The sequence below is a fragment of the Equus caballus genome, chromosome 12 (genome assembly GCF_041296265.1).
Source record: "Equus caballus isolate H_3958 breed thoroughbred chromosome 12, TB-T2T, whole genome shotgun sequence".
In the NCBI taxonomy this organism is placed as follows: domain Eukaryota; kingdom Metazoa; phylum Chordata; class Mammalia; order Perissodactyla; family Equidae; genus Equus; species Equus caballus.
This window is the reverse complement of record NC_091695.1, coordinates 11,326,340-11,346,304: the sequence shown is the minus strand read 5'-3', so window position 1 is coordinate 11,346,304 and position 19,965 is coordinate 11,326,340. Positions and strand designations below refer to the sequence as shown.

Below are 19,965 nucleotides of genomic sequence, written 5' to 3'. Positions count from 1 at the left end.
GATCTTCCTTTGATTATCTAACAGGGGAGGGATAAGAGGATGGAAATTTGGGAAGCCAGGAATGAAAGTAATTATTTTTCCTGATGGATAGCACAAAAAGACCTTCCCAAACAATTCCCCTCCCACCACTCCACTGTGGGAATGAAAAAAAAAAAATTCCAGGAATTCCTATTATCCAAAAATGCATTTAAGATGCGGTCAGGCAATCTCCGTCATGATCTCTGGGGCCTTCCAGTCAAGAGGGGCAGAGCAGGTCAAGACAGCCTCGGCTGCCCATGGGAGAACTCTGAGTGTCATGGAAAGACAGAGCACAGGCTTTGCAGTCCCAGGAGCTGGGCTTGTGCCCAGCCATTTTGCAAGCTAAGTGCTTTTGGGCAAATTACTTAACCCTTCTGAGACCCTCAGGTCTTTGAAAAGGAGGTAACAGTGGTGATTTCTGCAGGGTGGAATTATGAGAACTTTCATTTTCTACCTAATCAATGTCTTGATAATTTGCATTTTACAGACTGTATCATTTCTGTCATCAGAAAAGACAAAGATTTTTTAAAAACTGCAGTGAGGAAAAATAGTTGTTCCTAAAGGATCTCCATGAGGCGCTAACATAGCAGAAAAAGAACATCAATCCTAACCACCACCAAGATACACTGTGGCCCGATGCCAAGGTGATGGTGAACACCCTGTTCTGGTCTTCAGGAAAAACGAGGAGCAACTCTAAGGGAATAAATCTGGGGGCCAGAGAAAAATGTCTGAGAAGGCCCTCCACTGGGTGAGGGGTCTAGCAGGCCAGGCCCTGCTGTTGGCAGCAAAGCGCATGGTCAGCTTCCTTACATACCAGCTGCAGCATAAGATTCTTATCAGGAGCTTTAAGGATTCCACATTCTGGGCACAAATGCCAAGTCTGAGCTGATGTTGACAGCTACTCTTCCCTGATACCAAATAAGCACATGAGTTGGGGAGGACAGGCCTCCTGGCTAGCCTGAGCAGTGGCAGAGCCAAGACGTGAACTCACCTGCTGGAAGGTGTGGCAGCACAGTGGGCCCCGTCAGAAGGGGTGTAGGTTGCCAATCTCTCCTGGTCGGCCTGGGCACCCAGGGCAGGCTGGTTGGGAGCAAGGGGTACCCCGCCTTCCTTCCCGGGAACCATTAGCTTTGGGGAAGAATGGAAAAATAGTGACTCATGGCAGTGTCAGTCAGGAGGGAAACTTACGACCTAGCATGATGGTATCTGCTTTCCAGCTCTTCCATCACCAATGCTGCCACCAAGTGGGCAGGAAACCTTGGATCTGTATCCTCTCTAGGACTCAGTCAATGGGAGACATGCAAGATAATGACTACAGAGGCAAAAGGAAAGAGGAGAAAACACTGGGCAGCTTCTCTTTCCTTTCTGAAGGCTAAGAAGCCCCTTCCTCTCAGTCACCTCAGTCCTCCAGTTACGAAGAGCTTTGCTTCAGAACACTTGGAGTAATGCCAGCGTGTCAAGAGGCCTTGCACTGCCTCAGGGCAAGGTAGACAGCATAGGAGCCCCCAGGGTCCTCCCATCTTTAAAGATACCTGGTGAGGGTGTGTGGTGGTTAAGCCAGCAGCAAACACTACTGGATAAGCCAGGTCAGCTGATCCAACGCCCAGAGCAGCAGGTTGATAGGAAAGGCGAGAGCTTGAGAGCTAAGCAAGAGAAAAACAAAGAGGGGCAGAGGAAAGGAGGAGAAAAAAATAGGCCATCCTAGAGTATGACTAATGATCCAGGTCAGTAGAAGGGTAAGAAGCGGACCCCAGCCCACACCCTCACGGTGCGGGGGCCTGATGGAAGGGTTAAAGACAGACCAGGCCATTGCGTTCTAGATAAGGAAACAGACTTGTGTGTAGTGGCACTGGGATTCCCAGCTCTGCACCTTCCAAAGGCTTCCAGAGTTCCTTGCTCCCCCTTTTCCCAGGGGCTCAGCTAACTGTTTTGGTTTCCAGCCCAGCTGATCTGTGGAGCACAAGCCTACGCAGAACTTGGAGCCAAAGTCATCAGTTTTTCCCAGGTCATTCTAGTTTCTCATTTGTCCTTGAGGTCCCTTTAAAACAAAAGGCATCTTCTCTAATCATTCCTTCCATCACCCCTGGGTATGGGAGGGTTCCTATGTATACTGAAAAAGAAAGAATGCCACTCTTGGATTGTTTATTTGGAAATAAGATATAAATAACTCCCAGTATTTTTCACATCAATGGTAGGAGGAGGGGCAAAAGAGAAATCCTATTTTGGGCTGGTGTGCTATGACTGTGTCCTCTTAAAAACCAATTATCAAGCCTCAAAATAACCCACAGAACACTTGGGGACATTTAAATAGTTATACCCTGTACTTTACTTTATTTACAACTTTTAAATAAAATGATGCCATCTCATTATATCCCCATCTTCCCAGTATGGACTCACTTGATGGGAAAAGGCCAGTCCTGCCATGGGGACCCTCAGGGTGTCCGTCACCACAGGAGTAGGGGTCTGAAAATGTGCCTTTGTGACAGTAAACACACACTGTGCACAGATACACACAGAGACAGGAGAAACAAGAGAAGAAAAAAGAAAAGGGACTTGAGAAAGAAGTGAAAAAAACTCCAGAAGGGGCAGTAGCAATAGAGGCTGAAATGCACAGTGGAAGTCAGGAGTGAAAGCAGGGAGAAAGCTGCATGACTGCCTTCCAAAAAGGACCCCCTGGAAGAGTCTGAAGAGGAGACGTTTATCCCAGGGTGCTCCACTGCAGCCTGTCTCCCTGATGAGCAGGAGGAAAACAAAGCTGAGTCAAGCCGGGGGGGGGGGGGGGGCGCGGCTGGGCAACACAGGGAAACCCGAACCCAGCATTAGTCAGTCTTCAGTCAAGAGGGTGGGAGGATGTCAGAGAACAGCCTCCGAAAGGAAGGGCCTGAGAGCAGACGCAAGGTGTGCTGAGGAGGAATGAGGACGCCGAGGCTAGAACATTAGGCTGAAGACCTTTCTGTGGGGACCCAGAATCTGCAGGGACAGGTTTAAACAGTTGACAGTTGTTGGTTGGAACTTGGAAGAGCTAACGTACCTGACTGCATATTTTCCTACATTATCCCAGGGAAGCTGAGTGGGTGCGTGCAGGTGTGCGTGTGCGTGCATGTGTGTGTTTCCTTATAGTCCCTGATGGCCTTGGAGAACTTGCTGTTCCTTCTTCAAGTCTCACCAGTGAGCTGGTTAGCGCTTAGAACTGGAGACAGGGCCTTAAGTCACAGCAGCAGGTTCAGGGCCACAACTATTTCTTGACTCAACTCTGGGCCCAAATGATACAATGATCCTTATTTTGTTGGCAAAACAAACATCACATTAACATGTATTTACTGGACTCTAGCAAAAGCTCAAACAGAAGTTGCTGAACAATTATGCAATTCCCTCGGTTACACCAAGGAAAAAACCACTGCAATATTTACAAGAATGAGGAGACCTGACAGCAAATGATTTTCACTCTGTTCTACCGTCAAGGTTCCAAACGAATATTTCTACACCAAACTGTAGCAGCCTTGATCCGAGTTGCTGAGTATTGACTCACCTATGGGTGCTCAGTATTGACGAGATCTTGGTGTGATCTACTTTTAAACTATGAGACACAACAAGCAACTGATACCATGAAAAAGACAGGCTCTCCTTACACAGGTCGATAAACCTTTTTGCAAACATCAGGGCAGAAACCACTTAACTTCCCTTTACTTTTGGGGTCGGGTCAAATTTCCACCGTCAGAGAAAGAGACAAACTGATTTGTTAAGGCCCAGCCTCACCATCTCTCCTATCTCTGAAGTCATAACTTTATTTACTGTTTATGAATTTACCACTTGTAAAACAAAACTGTTTAATGAACATTAAACTTGACATATTCACTTTTTGATTATAAAAAAAACCTACTCCCACTAATATGCACAGTGAAAAAGCAGTCTGGTGCTCTAGTGGTTAAGATTCAGCACTCTCACCATTGTGGCCTGGGCTTCACTTCCCAGTCAGGGAACCACACCCCCCGTCTGCTGGCTGTCATACTGTGGTGGCTGCGTGTGGCTGTGAGGCTGAAAGCTAGGCCACCAGGATTTCAAACACCAGCAGGGTCACCCGTGGTGGACAGGTTTCAGCGGAGCTTCCAGACTCAGACAGCCTAGGAAGAAGGACATGGCCACCCACTTCCGAAAAGATTAGCCGTGAAAACCCTGTGAACAGCAGGGAGCACAGTCTGATAGAGCGCTGGAACGTGAGAGGAGGGCGCAGAAGACTGGGCAGGGTTCTGCTCTGCTGTGCACAGGGCTGCCAGGAGTCGGAATCAACTCGACGGCACAAACAACAAATGGCTCCGCCCCCCCCCGCCACCTTATTCTACGTCAGTAAGTGTACCAGAGCTACCCCCTCCCACAGCAATGGCGACACTCATGCCTATATATATTGATGGGGAGAGAGGGAGTAACAGTTCTCACATCACCAAACTGTCTGCAACTTTACAACAAAAACCTCTTTAACTCTAAACCGGGACAACAGAAATAACAGTGATCCATAGATTTTGTAACATCCTTCACACACATTAGGTTAGCTTTTGTGCCTAACTTATGCTTTTGAAACAGATTAGAATGATAACTTTAATCCAGTATTTCCTAACAACGCAGGATGGAATAAATTCAAATATTTTTAACAAAAAAAAAACACAAAAAAGAAAAACTTATGAATAGCTAATTAACTTGTTGGGTCCCCAAAATAAGATGGTGAAAAGGGGTAATCTGGGGCTAGTTTAAAGGAAAGCAGAACTGAGTTGGGTCTAGATGAAACTAATGTGAAAGTCAATGAGGAGGGGAATGATAGAGATGATGGGCAGGCAGAGCAGGCAACGGCAGGCCAGGAGGCAGACGAACGACTCAGGGTGGAGGGAAGGAATGTGGCCTTCTGAAGTTCAGTCAGCTGGCAAAAAGTGACGCCTTAGCTGAAGCATCTCAGTACCATGTACATTACACAGCAAGGCCACACAGGCACTTCCTCCCAGGAAGCCGAGAACATTGTTTGGAGCCTGTGTTTTATCAAAACTGGGTTTGACGCTGAAGATGGACTCAGATGGAAAAGCTAATGGGGAAAAATGTTCAGGTAGAGAATGCACTAGGCAGAAATCCGTGTCAACTATTAAGAAAAACTGCACTGCGGGTTTTTTACTGGCACTTCATGCTAAATAATGATTGCTCCTTTTGTGTTCCTTCCGTTATTAGGAACCATATTTACCGCTTCAAAAGAGAAGCAGCTAGCAAATTAACAAGTGTCAAGTGGAGTACCTCTCTGGTATCAGAATGCATCTGGAATTCTGTCACTGATTTTTCTTGGGAATTTAAGATGTCCCTAGGAAGGTAAAGGTTACACAGAATCTTGTGGGTTAAGAATAGTTACAACTAGAAACATTGCATTATCACCCGCTGGATGAGAAGGCTCTTCTCATCTCTCAAAATAACCGCCTCAAAACAATTACCACTGCCACCGAAAGAGACTGTATCTAAATTCTGACACCATTTCGTAAGGCCCATATATGTACCAAATAACTACCGCCACCCCAGAAACTGTCTCCCCTACCTGGGATGGAGGGGAGGTGGAAAAAGAAGTGGTACACACTTCTTGAGAATCTTCCACAGAAGGATATGTTACTCCAGTGTCCTCACCAGCGGTTCTATAGTGAGGGGAAAAGAAATCATGAATTTTATGGTGATGGCATTTGATTTCAGAAAGGATACAAAGCGAGGTTTGACAAGGATGAAAGTTGTGATGAGAATTGTTTCAGATAGAGTTCATAACGGAAAGAGAGACAGAGCAGCATCTAGAGGTTGACAATGGTTTTCTTTTTTTTAAACCCAAACATCTTACCTGACATATCATTTGAGAGTATTTTCTTAAGCCTGGCCAGTGTTGGGGCCAAAGAATTGTCAGCAATAGAGACACAATGAAACAAAAATCTAGACTCCAAAGACAAAGCTATCCAACTTTACAAGACCTTCACATAAAGGCAGTATTCCTGATACACATCTACTTCAGCCTCTAGAGAATTCTGTTTTCTGGGATCTAGGCCTGGAGATATTTGATTCTGACATATAACTGAATTGTGCCAATGGTGCCCTGAAAACCATTATTGGTGAAGGACATTGCACAAATTACTACCACTCTTGTAGTCTCTAAGTAAAATCAACTCAAAAGTCAAATCACTACCAGCAAGATCCAAACTGTCCAAGAATTTTCTGAGATATGCTGAATACTTCAAGTCTTGGTGCACCTCAGAGGCAGCAGCAAGAACGGAAACTCGCCACTCCATTTCTCGCCACGGGGTTCTCCATCAGTGCCCCCTGCCCATCAGTGAGAGCTGACAAAAGTGCTCGAGGGACCTGTGCAAGATGGCTGCGTCCGCCCCGCTGCAGCTGGGGCAGTGCCTTTCACATGCCTCACCTGTAATTGCAGGGGTGCGTGGGCGAGGAGCTGGGATAGGGGCGGTCCACAAAGTGATCGATGATGATCCCCATGATGGGGGGGGTCCTCTCAAACTGCCTGTAACGCAATAAGCACATTGCAGTATTCGTCAGAATGCCTCGCTAGCCCCTGAAGTCCTCAGAGGGCCTGATGTCTACCGACAGGAACCACTAGGGCCTTAACTACTGCATCCCTAAATAGAAGCAACCAGCTCTACATTGTTGACACTGGGACACTCAGAGTCTCCAGTCTGGAAACTGGTCTCTCTCGTGATTTTCTTCTTCAGAAGGGGACTGACTTCAGCAATGGCAAAGCTGAATTGTAGGCTTAGCCACGAAGTTTGGGGACAAAAAACTTGTATGTCTTTGGAAGAGTTCTTTTGGATTCCAAGTTCTTTCCTCACCTGGTGGACATGAACGCCAAGTTAATTCTGTAGGCGCAAGAAAGAGTGACGGTGCCCACAGGGGTGCCCACAGTCCCCACACGGACTGTCTGGAAACCTAGGAGAAAAGACAAATGGAGAGCTCTGTTCCAGAGGACGCTGGCACTGCCCGAGTCTGTCTCCTCCTGAATCATTCAGCCTACAGTACAATTTCTGGCACCCACTTAGCATCTTGAGTGCAGAAGCCTCCATTTCATATATATGTGTGGGGGTATGTATGTATGTGCATATATATGTATTTTTTTCTTTCAATTTATCCTATATTGACCTAATACTGGCAGAAGAAACAGCATTCTATTTCCAGATAAAATTACCTTCAAAGAGGTAAAACGATTATTAGTCCTAAAGCTTGAGCAAGTCCTAACCAACCCTGCCCAGGTGTGTCACATGTCCAGTGAGATAGCAAAGGGGCACGAGGAGTTTACCACACAAGCGCCTCAATTTATGAAGTAACTACACTCCCGCCCAAGCTGCCACACCAGAACTAAGTCTAGAAGAGCCAGGGCCTTGCAAGTAAGACTTCCAACAAAGCTTTCCTGGTTTTCTTGGTTTCATTTCCAAGTTTTCAAAATTGTTGATGCTCATCAGAAACGTAGAAAATCAGGAAAACAGACAAACGCATAAAGAGTAAAAAAGAATACTGAGTTACTGGAGCTTTGGGGAAAATTACTCAGTCATTCCCCGGCAGCTCTTCCGACCACCTACCTGTCTTTCCCTTTCTTGGATCATACCTATTAAAATCACAAGCTATGTATTATTACAGGCAGCATCCAAGCCCACCTCTGAAGTCAGGAGCGCTCTTAACACTACAGATGTTTTCAACCTTATTACATACCTTCTCCTAAGCCATTCAGCTGAACTTCCCCAAAATATATTCTGTAGGGAAGAAATAGAAATGTTACCTGATTGTTTATTCCAAGGGCCTCTATAGCCAAACTACCTAGAAACAAAATAAACAAAACAAACCCTTCTTTTCTCATCTGCATGAACATCTCCTTTAACGGAGTGAAAATGCTACCACTTCAATTACGGTGCAGGCATGGGAATGTGCATGGAGAAGCTTGGTTAAGAAATGAGGAAAACAATAATTAAGTGGAACCTGCTATTTAAGTTTCTTCTTCCCATTCCTGCAACGTGTTTTTAAAGTATACCCACTGGAAAATAAAGAATATATGAATAAAATTGGTAAACAGATCTGGGACTACTATTAGAAAGTACTAGATATTTTTTTATTGAGGTATAACTGACATAGGACATTATATTAGTTTCAGGTGTATAACACAATGATTCTATATTTATATATATTGTGAAATGATCACCACAATTAGTCTAGTTGACATCCATCACCACACATAGTTATAGCACTTTTTTTCTTGTGATGAGAACTTTTAAGATCTAGTCTCTTAGCAACATTCACATATACAATAGAAGGTACAAGATTGTGAAGAGTGATCCTCAATTAAAGGGAGCTCTCCGTGCTTGTCACAAGTCATTCCAAAGTAAATTGGTTAAGAAGTCAGAAAATCTTTTCCACTACAGAATAATCACGTAAGAGTATTCTGAAAATATAAACAGCAGAACCTTTCCATGAATCTCCCTGGGAAAGGGAGCCTACGTTAGCTAAAATTCCGAATTACAAAACACTTAAAATGTATTTTTTGTATTTTTCAAGCAATAGCACCCAAAACTAAACACCTACATAGGTTTGTTGAATAAAAACTAAGCTCCAACAACGTATACCTTAAAAAAACCATACCTTTAAAAAAAAGAAAAACAAATTGAATTAGCAGTGTTTTAAAGTCTTAGGCTCCTTTTCCAGCTTTGACATGTGTATCAGTAGGACTTCAAAATCCATCCCACAGGAACCAGGACTGCGCATAGACAAAAGAACAACTTGGTAGCTTGGCAAGGCTGAGGGTCATAAGGGAGGATGGATAGACGATACAGTCAAGCTAGAGCACCAACTACCCAATCAACCATCTGTCCAAGAGTCCGTCACAGAATACCTGAATGCCGGTCAGACAACGCGCCAAGCGAGGAGGCTGAGGAGCATATCAAGAAGGGGAGCAGCTATGCCGTTTACCTGTACAATATGACATATTCGTGCCCCTGTTTTCTGGAGAGTCTGTAAGCAGGTGTCACCCTAGTTATAGCAAGAAGAGACTTCAGCAGCAACGACAGTCTGTTGTACACCGTGTAGGAAACTTTGATTTCTTTATCACACCTGAGGAGCACAGAGACACCATCAGGATTCTCCTATTCGACTAACGGAAAACAAAGAACAGAAATGCAACGGATATGGAGATATTAGTCACGTTCCATTCAGTGACTGAGAGCAATTTGTTAGCATTATTCATAAATTCCGAGAGAATATAATCTGCTTTGCAGTCCAAATACACCATGCACAGAGTATTACAGTCAACAGAGGTGGCTGCAAATTAAGCGCTGGAACTGCATAAGATTAAATTTATTATTAAAACATGTTCTGAACTAAGTTCTTTGTCAGCTTATCCACAGAGTGTTGAGGTAAGCCAAAGTTTCACTTTCACATGCACTAGACACAGGCAGAAGCGCACCAAAAGGCACAGAACACATTTTTTTCTAGCTTTGAAGCAGTTATCTTTCTAAGAGATAAAGCAATATTGCAATTATATTACTGAAGGTGAAAATACAATTTCAATGTACTATCTTATGGGCTGTCTACCTCTTTAACAAGAAATCTGGAGAAAAGTATGCTTGGTACTAAAATACTGGACTATAACCTGGCAATTATTTTCTATTTAATAAAAAAAAATAACACCCACACCACACATACTTATTACAAAGATTTTTCTTTAGATGTGTTGCCATTTCCTCAATTTTCCTATATATTCTTGAAAACTGAAGCTTCAGGTGGGAAGTAAGCTAATCTGCCTTGAAAGAAGAAAATGGAGGAGGGAAATAACATGCATTTCCAATCCATGACCAATGCAGTGTGTAAAAAGGAGTAGTGAGGGGCAATCTTACTGGATGTCTGCCACACGAAAAACAGACAAAACAGAGTAGTCACGTTACAAGCGCTCGCAGGGGATTTAATTAGAGAACTGGCTGTACTCTGGGAAAACAACAAATCCTTTTCAGCTTTCTCTCTGCTCCTTTCCCGTGGTGTCTGAGTCTCTCTGGACTGACACTCCCTCTGAAGGTCATCTCTGCCCGGGCTGGAAGCCAAGCATGAAGCAAATTGTAGCCAAGACCTATTGGCTTTGTTAAGTGGTCAGAACACCCTCCAGGACTGGCAACAAAGTCCTGCTGTTCATATGATGCCATGTGCTTCGTCCTCTGCTACCACAGCCAAGGATCCTAAGACAGGGCACTTACTTTTCATTCATTTCAAGACACCAGATTTCTAGCTCCATGGAATCTCCCTGTAGATGGAACAAGTGAAAGATATCTCAGTTTTATTTGTTTCTTTTAAATTATCTTTTTTCTTATTACAAAGCACTATATAACGACTACAAAAATATCGGAAGGGGGCCAGCCCCGTGGCCGAGTAGTTAAGTTCACACACTCCTCTTCGGAGGCCCGGGGTTTTGCCGGTTCGGATCCTGGGCGCGGACCTAGTGCCGCTCATCAAGCCATGCTGAGGTGGCATCCTGCAAGGCAGAGCTGGAGGGACCTGCAACTGGAATATACAACTATGTACTGGGGGGCTTTGAGGAGAATAAATAAATAAATAATTTTAAAAAATAAAAAATATTGGAAAGTATAAATAAGCAAAAAGAAAAAATCAGATTATCAATTTATAATCCAATCAGCCACTTTTCTAAATAAAAGTGAGATCATACTACATATGCCATTTTTATCACTTATTTTCTATTAATCAATACAGCATGGAATTTTCCTTATAATTAAAAGTTCTACGTTATCTTTAATGGTTGCATAGTATTCTGCCATCCGGCCATCATTTTATCCAATCAGTCCCCCTATACTGGGACGTATACATTGTTTCTAACTTTTGACTACTATAAACAACACCGTGATAAATAGACTTGAGACCAAAACTCTGTACACACCCTGAAGTAATTTCTTAAGGCAAATGTCCAGAATTAGAATTGTTAGACCAAAGAGTATTCATGCTTCTGAGACTTTTAGCACGTATATCCAAATCGTTCTTCAGAAAGGCCGACACTTCAAGCTATGGAGAGAGCCTTGCCCTCCAATTCTGTAGGGGATATTTTTAGGTGACACCCACAGTTAAGGAATACCTTAACAAGCTCCTTACTTAAAAATCTTTTTAGCTGTCTGATGTCTTTAACCAAACTGTTCAGGCTCCCTATGTGTTACTCTGAACAGACTTAGTCCAGTGGGTGGGAAAGAAGAAGAAAAGATTAAAGGCAGAATTCCTCAAGCCTGTAACACGCCTGTGGTCACTCAGTGAGAAGGACAGTCACATACGTTTGAACACAAGCAAGCTTGTTATTAAGCAGCTGGAAGAGGTTCGGGAGTAGGCTTGGGTCAGCGTGTGGAACAGAGAACTAAACGTTACTTGTAGATCAAACTTAAATACGTAGCCTTAACATATCCTTCTCATCATACTCTCACTCTTAAATGATGAATTTTGAATTTCCCCACCAAAAATCAAGGGATGACTGGATAGCAGTATCTAGGACTAGCTGGTGTGGCTTCTCTAGGACAATCACAACAGTTCACAGTCAGATGTCACAGACGCCGGGGGTAGGAAGGAGTTCTTCTAGGGACTCCTTTTGGACTCCCTATAGGTCACCAAGGAAAATAATTCATAATATAAACTGGCAAGTCAATAAAGAAGAATAGGAAGTCTTGCTTTATTTGGTGCTAAGGTTTCAATGGAATGAGTATTGGCATCATTCATTCAACAAAAGTCATTGAGAGCTACTACGTGCCATCCCAGGCACTGTGCTAGAAAGAGATGATTAGGTATGTCCTGCTTCATTTCAAAAAGAATTGGAAGAACTACAAAGATAAGTAAGATGTGGCACAGCTGCTGACTTTAAGAATAAAAGCGTAAAGTAGGGGGGCCAGCCCTGTGGCCCAGTGTTTAAGTTGGGTGCCCTCCACTTCAGGAGCCAGGTTTGGTTCCCAGGTGTGGACCTACACCACTTGTCAGTGGCCATGCTGTGGCAGTGACCACATACAAAATGTAGGAAGATTGGCACAGTTGTTAGCTCAGGGAAAATCTTCCTCAGCAAAAAAAAAAAAAAAAAAAAAGTGCAAAGCATGAAAAGGAACACATAATGATCATGTTACGTTAGGCACTTTACAAAAAGGATTAGATAAGAAAATATTGTAGCCCTGTGAAGCGTTGTGTTACTTCGGTGGTGTTGGTTGGAGTGGCGTTAAGTAATCAAGCCAAAGTCACTCAGGTGGGATCTAAACTTGGGTCTGTGTAGCTCCAAACTGCACCTGCCTTTTATTTTTTTTTTTATTAATGTTATGATAGATTACAACCTTGTGAGATTTCAGTTGTACATTTTTCTTAGTCATGTTGTGGGTACACCACTTCCCCCTCTGTGCCCTCCCCCCACCCCCCCTTTTCCCTGGTAACCACCGATCAGATCTCCTTATCAATATACTAAATTCCACCTATGAGTGGAGTCATATAGAGTTCGTCTTTCTCTGACTGGCTTATTTCGCTTAACATAATACCCTCGAGGTCCATCCACATTGTCGTGAATGGGCCAATTTTGTCTTTTTTTATGGCTGAGTAGTATTCCATTGTGTATATATACCACATCTTCTTTATCCAATCATCAGTTTCTGGGCATGTAGGCTGGTTCCACGTCTTGGCTATTGTAAATAATGCTGCGATGAACATAGGGGTGCAACGGACTCTTGAGATTTCTGATATCAGGTTCTTAGGATAGATACCCAGTAATGCAATGGCTGGGTCATAGGGTATTTCTATTTTTAACTTTTTGAGAAATCTCCATACTGTTTTCCATAGTGGCTGTACCAGTTTGCATTCCCACCAACAGTGTATGAGGGTTCCTTTTTCTCCACAACCTCTCCAACATTTGTCACTCTTGGTTTTGGATGTTTTTGCCAATCTAACGGGTGTAAGGTGATATCTTAGATTTGCATTTCCCTGATGATTAGCGATGATGATGCACCTGCCTTTTATTATACCATGCAGTCTCACAATCCTGTAGTGGAAACAGATTAATAAACATACAAGTAATAATATCTGCCTCAAACCTAACATGGAATAAGGTGAGTAAAAACACATTAAAAAAAAAATCACAATACAGCAGGTTATACTCTAGAAACAAATATAAACACAGCACATGGGAGTGTAAAGAGAGTAGCTACCTCTCCCACTAGAAGGGGGAGATTTTCCAGAGCACTGAGCCCTGAGGGATGAGTAGAAACAGCGCATCCACAGCTGACACAAATGAAGATGAGGGTGAAGCGCACATTCCAAGCGGCGGGAGTGCAAAGGCTGGGACCGCCTCAGAGAGCGAGGAGACGTTCAGAGAGGGAAGGGGCAGGAATGAGACTGAGTTGGAACCAGACTGTGAGAGGTGTGAGTGCCAAGTTAAGACGCCAGCCTGGCCCGAGGCTTACCTCAGAAGTCTTGAGGGAGATCTCCACGCACATAGATCTGCCAACGGCAGGCAGCTGCCCCGCCAGTGCCTTCTTGGCTTCATGTGTGACCTCCGGGATGTCTTTGATGGCTAAATTGAACTAGAAAACCAAGGGGACTGTGTGTCAAATCACCACAAGGAACATTCTGGAGACATCAAATAGTGAGACTGTATGCTGGGTACCGCACACGGACATTCATTCACTTCTCCCTTCCCCAGAGGAGAGACCCTGCATCAAAGCCCCAACACTCAGGGTGGAAAAGCTAATGACCTATTAAAAAGACTAGTTAACAAGATACTTTTCTCTGGTAAAGACTAAGCTTTCCACCTATCAGAGCAGAATGTCAAGAACCAAATAAACAGGCGCCTAACACTCGATGAAGAACATCCTTTCCAAGTGAACGGATCAAACGGAATTAGATATTTTACTGTTGTGATTTAGCAATACTATAAACAGCACTCCTTATTGCTGCACTGTGACTCCCTGTGACAAGCACTACAGGATGTCCCTTAGCAAAGAGCAGGAATTTTACCCAGTCTGAGCCCGTTGGGGATGAAGATGAACGAGTACAAATCTTCTCGCCAAGTCGAGCCTGGACAATCGCTTGGACAGTCTAAAAAAGGCAAACAAACAAAAAAATCAAAGCTGAAAAGTCTTAGCAAATTGACTCGGCTCCTGATCAGGGCGAAAACCCTCCCAACGCAGGGTTAAAAAGGTGCCAATGATCATAACCGTACTTCAGGAAAGGGTAGAATTTAAAATGCTCAACAACACAGGTAGAAAAAACACTACACAAAAATAATACTGTAAATATTCCTGAGAGCAGAGTGTCACCCAAACAGAGGAACTATAGTTTGAGGCTTGGACTCTGTAATATTCTCACATGGCAGAGGGAAAGCTGCACGTGGTGGCTCTGACTTTCACAAAGAAACAAGTCCAACCCTAGGCTTAAATATCCCCTGCCATACACTTATGTAATCATAGTAGATCTCAACCAAGGATTCTACAAGTATTCATATCATTCGGCCCATATGGTAAAAGTCTTCCAACTAATTTTACAACCAGAATCTACTGCATGGATGGTTCTTGCATGGCAATAGTTGAGAGGAAGGAGCGATGGAGGTAGAAATGATTTCTAGATTTAGAAAAATGTAACTTCTAAAGTATTCAAAATTCAGTTATAATTTCTCATTTACCCAGAAGGGAAGAATAAATGAAAGTCAGACATTTTGGAGTTGGTTGATGCTTAGGGAAAGATGCCCAAAATGCTGTCCATTCCATCCACTGTCTTTGTTCCCACCCCAAGGGAACAAACTGTGCCAATAACCTGGCATAACAGTTTGACATTTCTGGAAACAGCCTTGCAAAAAAAAATTTTTTTGAACAAGTAGCTGTGGAAAATTGGAAGCTACTTTTTAGTTACACCCCCAGTACCGCCCCCAAACCTCACAGTTTGGTTTACAACAGACAGAAGTATCCCTTAAAATGGGCAAGCTGCAAGCTGTTATGCTGTATTTCTAAAAATGGAGACGCACGGAAGTTATTTCTAACAGTTCTAGGCTCAAGAGAATGCATATGTTACCTTGAGGGCAAAAAATTTAATGAACTTGTCCAGGTCCTTTCTGTCCTGGGAATTGAGATCAGTTTCCATTGCCTACAGGTATCTAAAACAAACAAAAAAATCATTGAAAAATGTGACTAATATCTTTTAGAAGAGATTGCTACATCAAAGCATACAGAGATGGTATTGTCTACTAGCCGTATGAACAGTCATGTAGGAGGGGAAAAAATTTTTTCCCCTAACTAAAGATACCAAAGTGAAAAATATTAAGATACTATCTTTTGAGGAAAAAAAATTCCACACAAAAACCTAAATCTAGGGGCCTAAAAAATGGATGAGGACAAGCCATTTTGACTGAATCTGAAACTTTACGTTTCAAATATAACTTTATTAAAAAAATGTTTTATGACCCAGCGTGTTGAAGACTATGTTTTAATGAGACAAAAACTTTGTTAAAACATAAAATGAGTTAATTCACATTCCTTCAAAAGGCCACTAAATCAATTTAACTTTTGGGGGTTTACGGATCCCTTTTGAGAATCCGATGTCAAGACAAGCCCTTTCTCCAGAAAAATGCACATACATAGAAACGTTTGGATATAATTTCAGAGGATTCCTGGATTTCATGAAGCACATTGTAACAAGCCCCTCAAGGCTGGCATGAGGAAGAAAGCACTTAAAGAAGAGTATGAACAAAGAAATATAAGCAATAGAGAACAAAATGGTTTGGAATTTTTAAGTATTCCGGTTTTCCAAAGCACTGTGTATGGATGGGGGAGGAGCATGGCTGCTGGGGCCAGACTAGGAGAGTCTTGAATGCAATGCCAGAGCCTTATCTGCATCTAGTACTGCAGAAACGGGAGCCCCCTCAAGGCTTTTGAGGAGAGGAAGTCACACAGTCAGACTCTAGTATCATCCAAACGGTGCTTTTGAAGGATAGCTTAGCTGGCATATTGTAGAATAATTCTGAGTATGAAAAGTAGGGAAACCAATTAGGTCCTTGGCAATAATTCAGGCCTGGGGTCAAGGCTAAAACTCTAGCACAGTGATGAATCGCTTAACAACAGGGATGTTCTGAGAAATGTGTCATTAGGCGATTTTGTCATCATGTAAACATCAGAGTGTACTTACACAACCTAGGTGGTACAGCCCACTACATACCTCGGCTATACGGTACTAATCTTATGGGAACACCATTGTACCTGCGGTCCACTGCTGACCGAAACATCGTTATATGGTGCATGACTGTAAAAGTTTAAAAAAAAACCAAACCCACTGTTCTTTATTGAGGTATAACTTACATACAGTAAAATGCACAAATCTTGAGTATACAGCTCAAAAAATATTTTTATGTTTATTAACCCATATAACTACAATCCAGATCAAGTTATAGAGCACTTCCAATAATCTAGAAGGCTCCTTTGTGTCCCTTCAGTCAAGAAACTCACCAAAAGGTAACCATTATTCTGATCTCTATCACCACAGATAAATTTTGTCTGAATTTTTTATAAGTGGAATCAAACAGTATTAACTCTTTTGAGTGTAGCTTCCTTTATTCAACAACAACACTATGTCTGTAAGATTCATTTATAATGTTGCATGTAACAGTTTAATCTTTTTCATTGCTATGTAACACTCCATTTTTTTTAAAAGATTGGCACCTGAGCTAACATGTGTTGCCAATCTTTCTTTTTTCTTCTTCTTCTCCCCAAAGCCCCCAGAACATAGTTGTATATTCCAGTTGTAGGTCCTTCTGGTTGTGCATAACATGCCATTTTATGAATACATCACAATCTATTTATAAGTTCCACTGTTGATAAACATTTGGGTTGTTTCCTGTTTTAGCTATTATAGTCTTGTATGATTCTTTTGGGGGACACCAACACTCAGTGCCGTCAGATGTAAAGCCAGGGGCGTTCATGTTGGGTCACCGAGCACACACATGTTTAGCTATAACAGACACTGCCAAACAGTTTTCCCGAATCCGAACCAATTTTCACCCCCACTAGCAGTGTATGGGAGTTCCAGTTGCTCCGCATCTATACCACCACTTGGTACGGCTAATTCTGTACCTTCAGCCATCCTGGTAAGGAGTGTGGTAGCATCTCATTTAATCTGCATTAAATGATTAATGATTAAATTAGTGATCAAATGACACTGGATTTCCCCTACTAGCACCTTTCATATGTTTATTAGCCATTTGGATATCCTCTTTTGTGAAGTGCTAGTTCAAGCCTTTTGCCCATTTAAAAAATTAGGTTGCCTTGGCTTACTGAACTGTAGGACTTTTTAAAAGATGTATAATGGACATAAGCACTTTGTTGGATATGTACTGTGAGTATCTTCTCCCAGTCTGTGGCTTGCTTTTCTTATGGAATCTGTTTCTTTTCATGAGAGTCTGAATACACTAACAGATGCTGGTCAGACTACACGTATAAAAATAGAGCTCTGACCCACAACTTGGAGAAACAAGCCCAGGAAGCCAACCTTATATCTCCACTAACGAGCCCAAGAAGCCAACCTACTATCTAACGTAACCAGTCAAGGAAGTCGGACTATCTCTAGCAACTAGTCCAGGAAGCCAAACAATAACCTCTACAAAAATTGGCCCCAAACAGCCAGGACTTGATTAATAATTGACAGCTTCCCTAATTTTCGTCCCTGCTTCCAACTTAGGACCCGCCAGAGAAGGCAAACATGTGCCCCTAACCAATCACAAAGGATGCCTGACTTGCAGTGAGGCTGCCTACAGCTTCCCCACACCAACAGCCTTCAGCAGGACACACCTGAAGCCTTCCCTTTTTCCACTATAAAGCTTCCCACTGGTCTTCCTGCCTTTGAGTCTCTGCCAAACGCAAGGGACAGCGGCTGACTCCCCTGCTATGACAAGCTCCGAATAAATGGTCTTCACCTGTTCTCATTTGGGCAGTCTTCGTTTATTTCCACATTAAAAACAGCCTTACCGAAGTTTAGCTGACAATGAACAATATATTGGACGTGTAAAATTTGATAAGCTTTGACGTATGTTTATAACTGTAAAACTATCACCACAAGACAGTGAACACACTCATTACTCTCCAAAAGCTTCCGCACGGTCCTCTGTAATCTCCCTCCAGTTCCTCCTCAATCCCCATCCCTAAGCAACCTCCGACAGGATTTCCATCACTATGGATCCCTATCTGCATTTTCTAGCAGTTTATATAAATTAAATCACACATACAGGATGTACTCTGGCTTCTTTCACACAGCACAGTTATTCTGAGATTCACGTTGTGTTCTATGTCAATAGTTCACTTCTTTTTATTGCTGAGTAGTATCCTTTTACAGAGTCTTTTGATGACCAGAGGTTCTGAATTTTACTAAGTCCAATTTATCAACCTTTTCTTTGTGGTTAGCACTTCTTTGTGTTCTGTTAAATTTTTTTTTTGCTGGTCTCAAAGTCATGAAAATACTGTTACATTTTTTCCTAGAAACATTGGTGTTTACCTTTTATGTTTAGATTCACGACCCATCACAAATTAATTTTTATATGTGGTATAAGTTCAGGATTGAGGTTCATTATTTTTTAGCCAATCAGTTTACTTAATAGGTTGAGTCAGAGATACCAGAAGATCTGTCTGAAAATGCCAAGTTTGGAACTATTAGAAAAGGTCAAGATTGAAGTAAAAATTGGAGATAGAAGTGGATGATCTCAAAAAAGAAGGGATAGTTAAAATATGGCAGTAAATGAAATCACCAAGGGAGGTAATAGAAAAAAGAAAATAACAAAAACCCTGGGAAAATATCTAAATAAAAGATATAAATAAATCTTTATGAAATTTTTTTCTTAAAAAAATATATAAAATATCTAAATAAAAAATCCCTAAGGAAAAATACAATAACTAATCAGAGAAGTAGGCAAAATGATTTCTGAGCAATTTTCATTTGAAATCAAGGTGAAAAGAAGTTTCAAAATTGAAAAGATGGTCAAACAATAGAAAGTTCTTGTGGAGGAGGCAAAACCTTACTTCTCCTCGTCTTAGGTTTTCAGCTGGGCCTCTTTAACAAAAAGACAGATGAAAAAGAGAAAAACAGTGAACTAACGTGTGCAGTGCACATCACACAGGCGAGCAAAAGCTCAACAAAAAATAACTCAAAGTGGTGGCTTAGAACTGTGGCTTTCATGGGCTGCTTCCTCAACAAAAACAATACATTTGGGGTTTTTTCCGAGGAAGATTAGCCCTGAGCTAACATCTGCCGCCAATGCTCCTCTTTTTGCTGAGGAAGACTGGCCCTGGGCTAACATCTGTGCCCATCTTCCTCTACTTTACATGTGGGACACCCGCCACAGCATGGCTTGCCAAGCAGTGCCATGTCTGCACCCGGGATCCGAACTGGCGAACCCCAGGCCGCCGAGAAGCGGAATGTGCGAACTTAACCGCTGCACCACGGGGCTGGCCCCAAAACAATATATTTGTACAGAAATGAGACAATGGAAAGCAGCTGTAGGCATCCAAGGGCAGCAAACTGTGGGGAGGAAAATCCACCGGAGGAAACCAATGGAGTAAGGCCTGTTTGCAGATTCCTCTGGTGCCTTCTCTGGGCTGATAAGTCTGTCTCCAGTAAAAAGAGATTTTATATCCTGCCTCAAGGCAGAAAAAGGGAGGGTAGAGAGAGGTTCTTCTGCGTTTGCTCCTTCTAAATTGCTTTCGGCTCAAAATAATTTTTATGTCAAAGAGGCATATTTTGGGGTGACATACGCTGGTTTCTTTCATTCTCAAGAGGTGAGAGAAGAGCCACCAGACTTGGCAGTACGTCGCCAATAACCTTTGAGAGGATGGTTTCTTAGCGTGAGGAATGGATTCAGCTACTTCTGAGAAAGTAAGACAGGAAGAGTTCAAGCTGTTCTGTTAAAAG

The 19,965-nt window shown here is 42.5% G+C and overlaps 1 protein-coding gene across 12 annotated transcripts in view; it reads right to left on the bottom strand.

Annotated features, from left to right (window-relative positions):
• The window catches only part of ATG13 (autophagy related 13), a 42,174-nt gene that overhangs the window by 7,059 nt on the left and 15,150 nt on the right, over positions 1-19,965 (bottom strand). For 4 of the 12 annotated variants that reach the window (XM_005598028.4, XM_005598029.4, XM_005598030.4 and 1 more), the window contains 12 exons: positions 15,091-15,172; positions 14,041-14,121; positions 13,488-13,607; positions 10,263-10,309; positions 8,989-9,129; positions 7,741-7,781; positions 6,867-6,963; positions 6,443-6,541; positions 5,582-5,675; positions 2,416-2,514; positions 1,551-1,661; positions 1,010-1,146 (listed from right to left, as the gene is read on the bottom strand). In XM_005598028.4, coding sequence (XP_005598085.1) covers positions 1,010-1,146; positions 1,551-1,661; positions 2,416-2,514; positions 5,582-5,675; positions 6,443-6,541; positions 6,867-6,963; positions 7,741-7,781; positions 8,989-9,129; positions 10,263-10,309; positions 13,488-13,607; positions 14,041-14,121; positions 15,091-15,159 — 1,136 coding nt within the window. In that variant the 5' untranslated portion in view covers positions 15,160-15,172. The remainder of the gene's footprint in view (positions 1-1,009; positions 1,147-1,550; positions 1,662-2,415; positions 2,515-5,581; positions 5,676-6,442; positions 6,542-6,866; positions 6,964-7,740; positions 7,782-8,988; positions 9,130-10,262; positions 10,310-13,487; positions 13,608-14,040; positions 14,122-15,090; positions 15,173-19,965) is intronic. The other 8 variants (XM_070228447.1, XM_023653791.2, XM_070228448.1 and 5 more) reach the window with 2 other exon arrangements.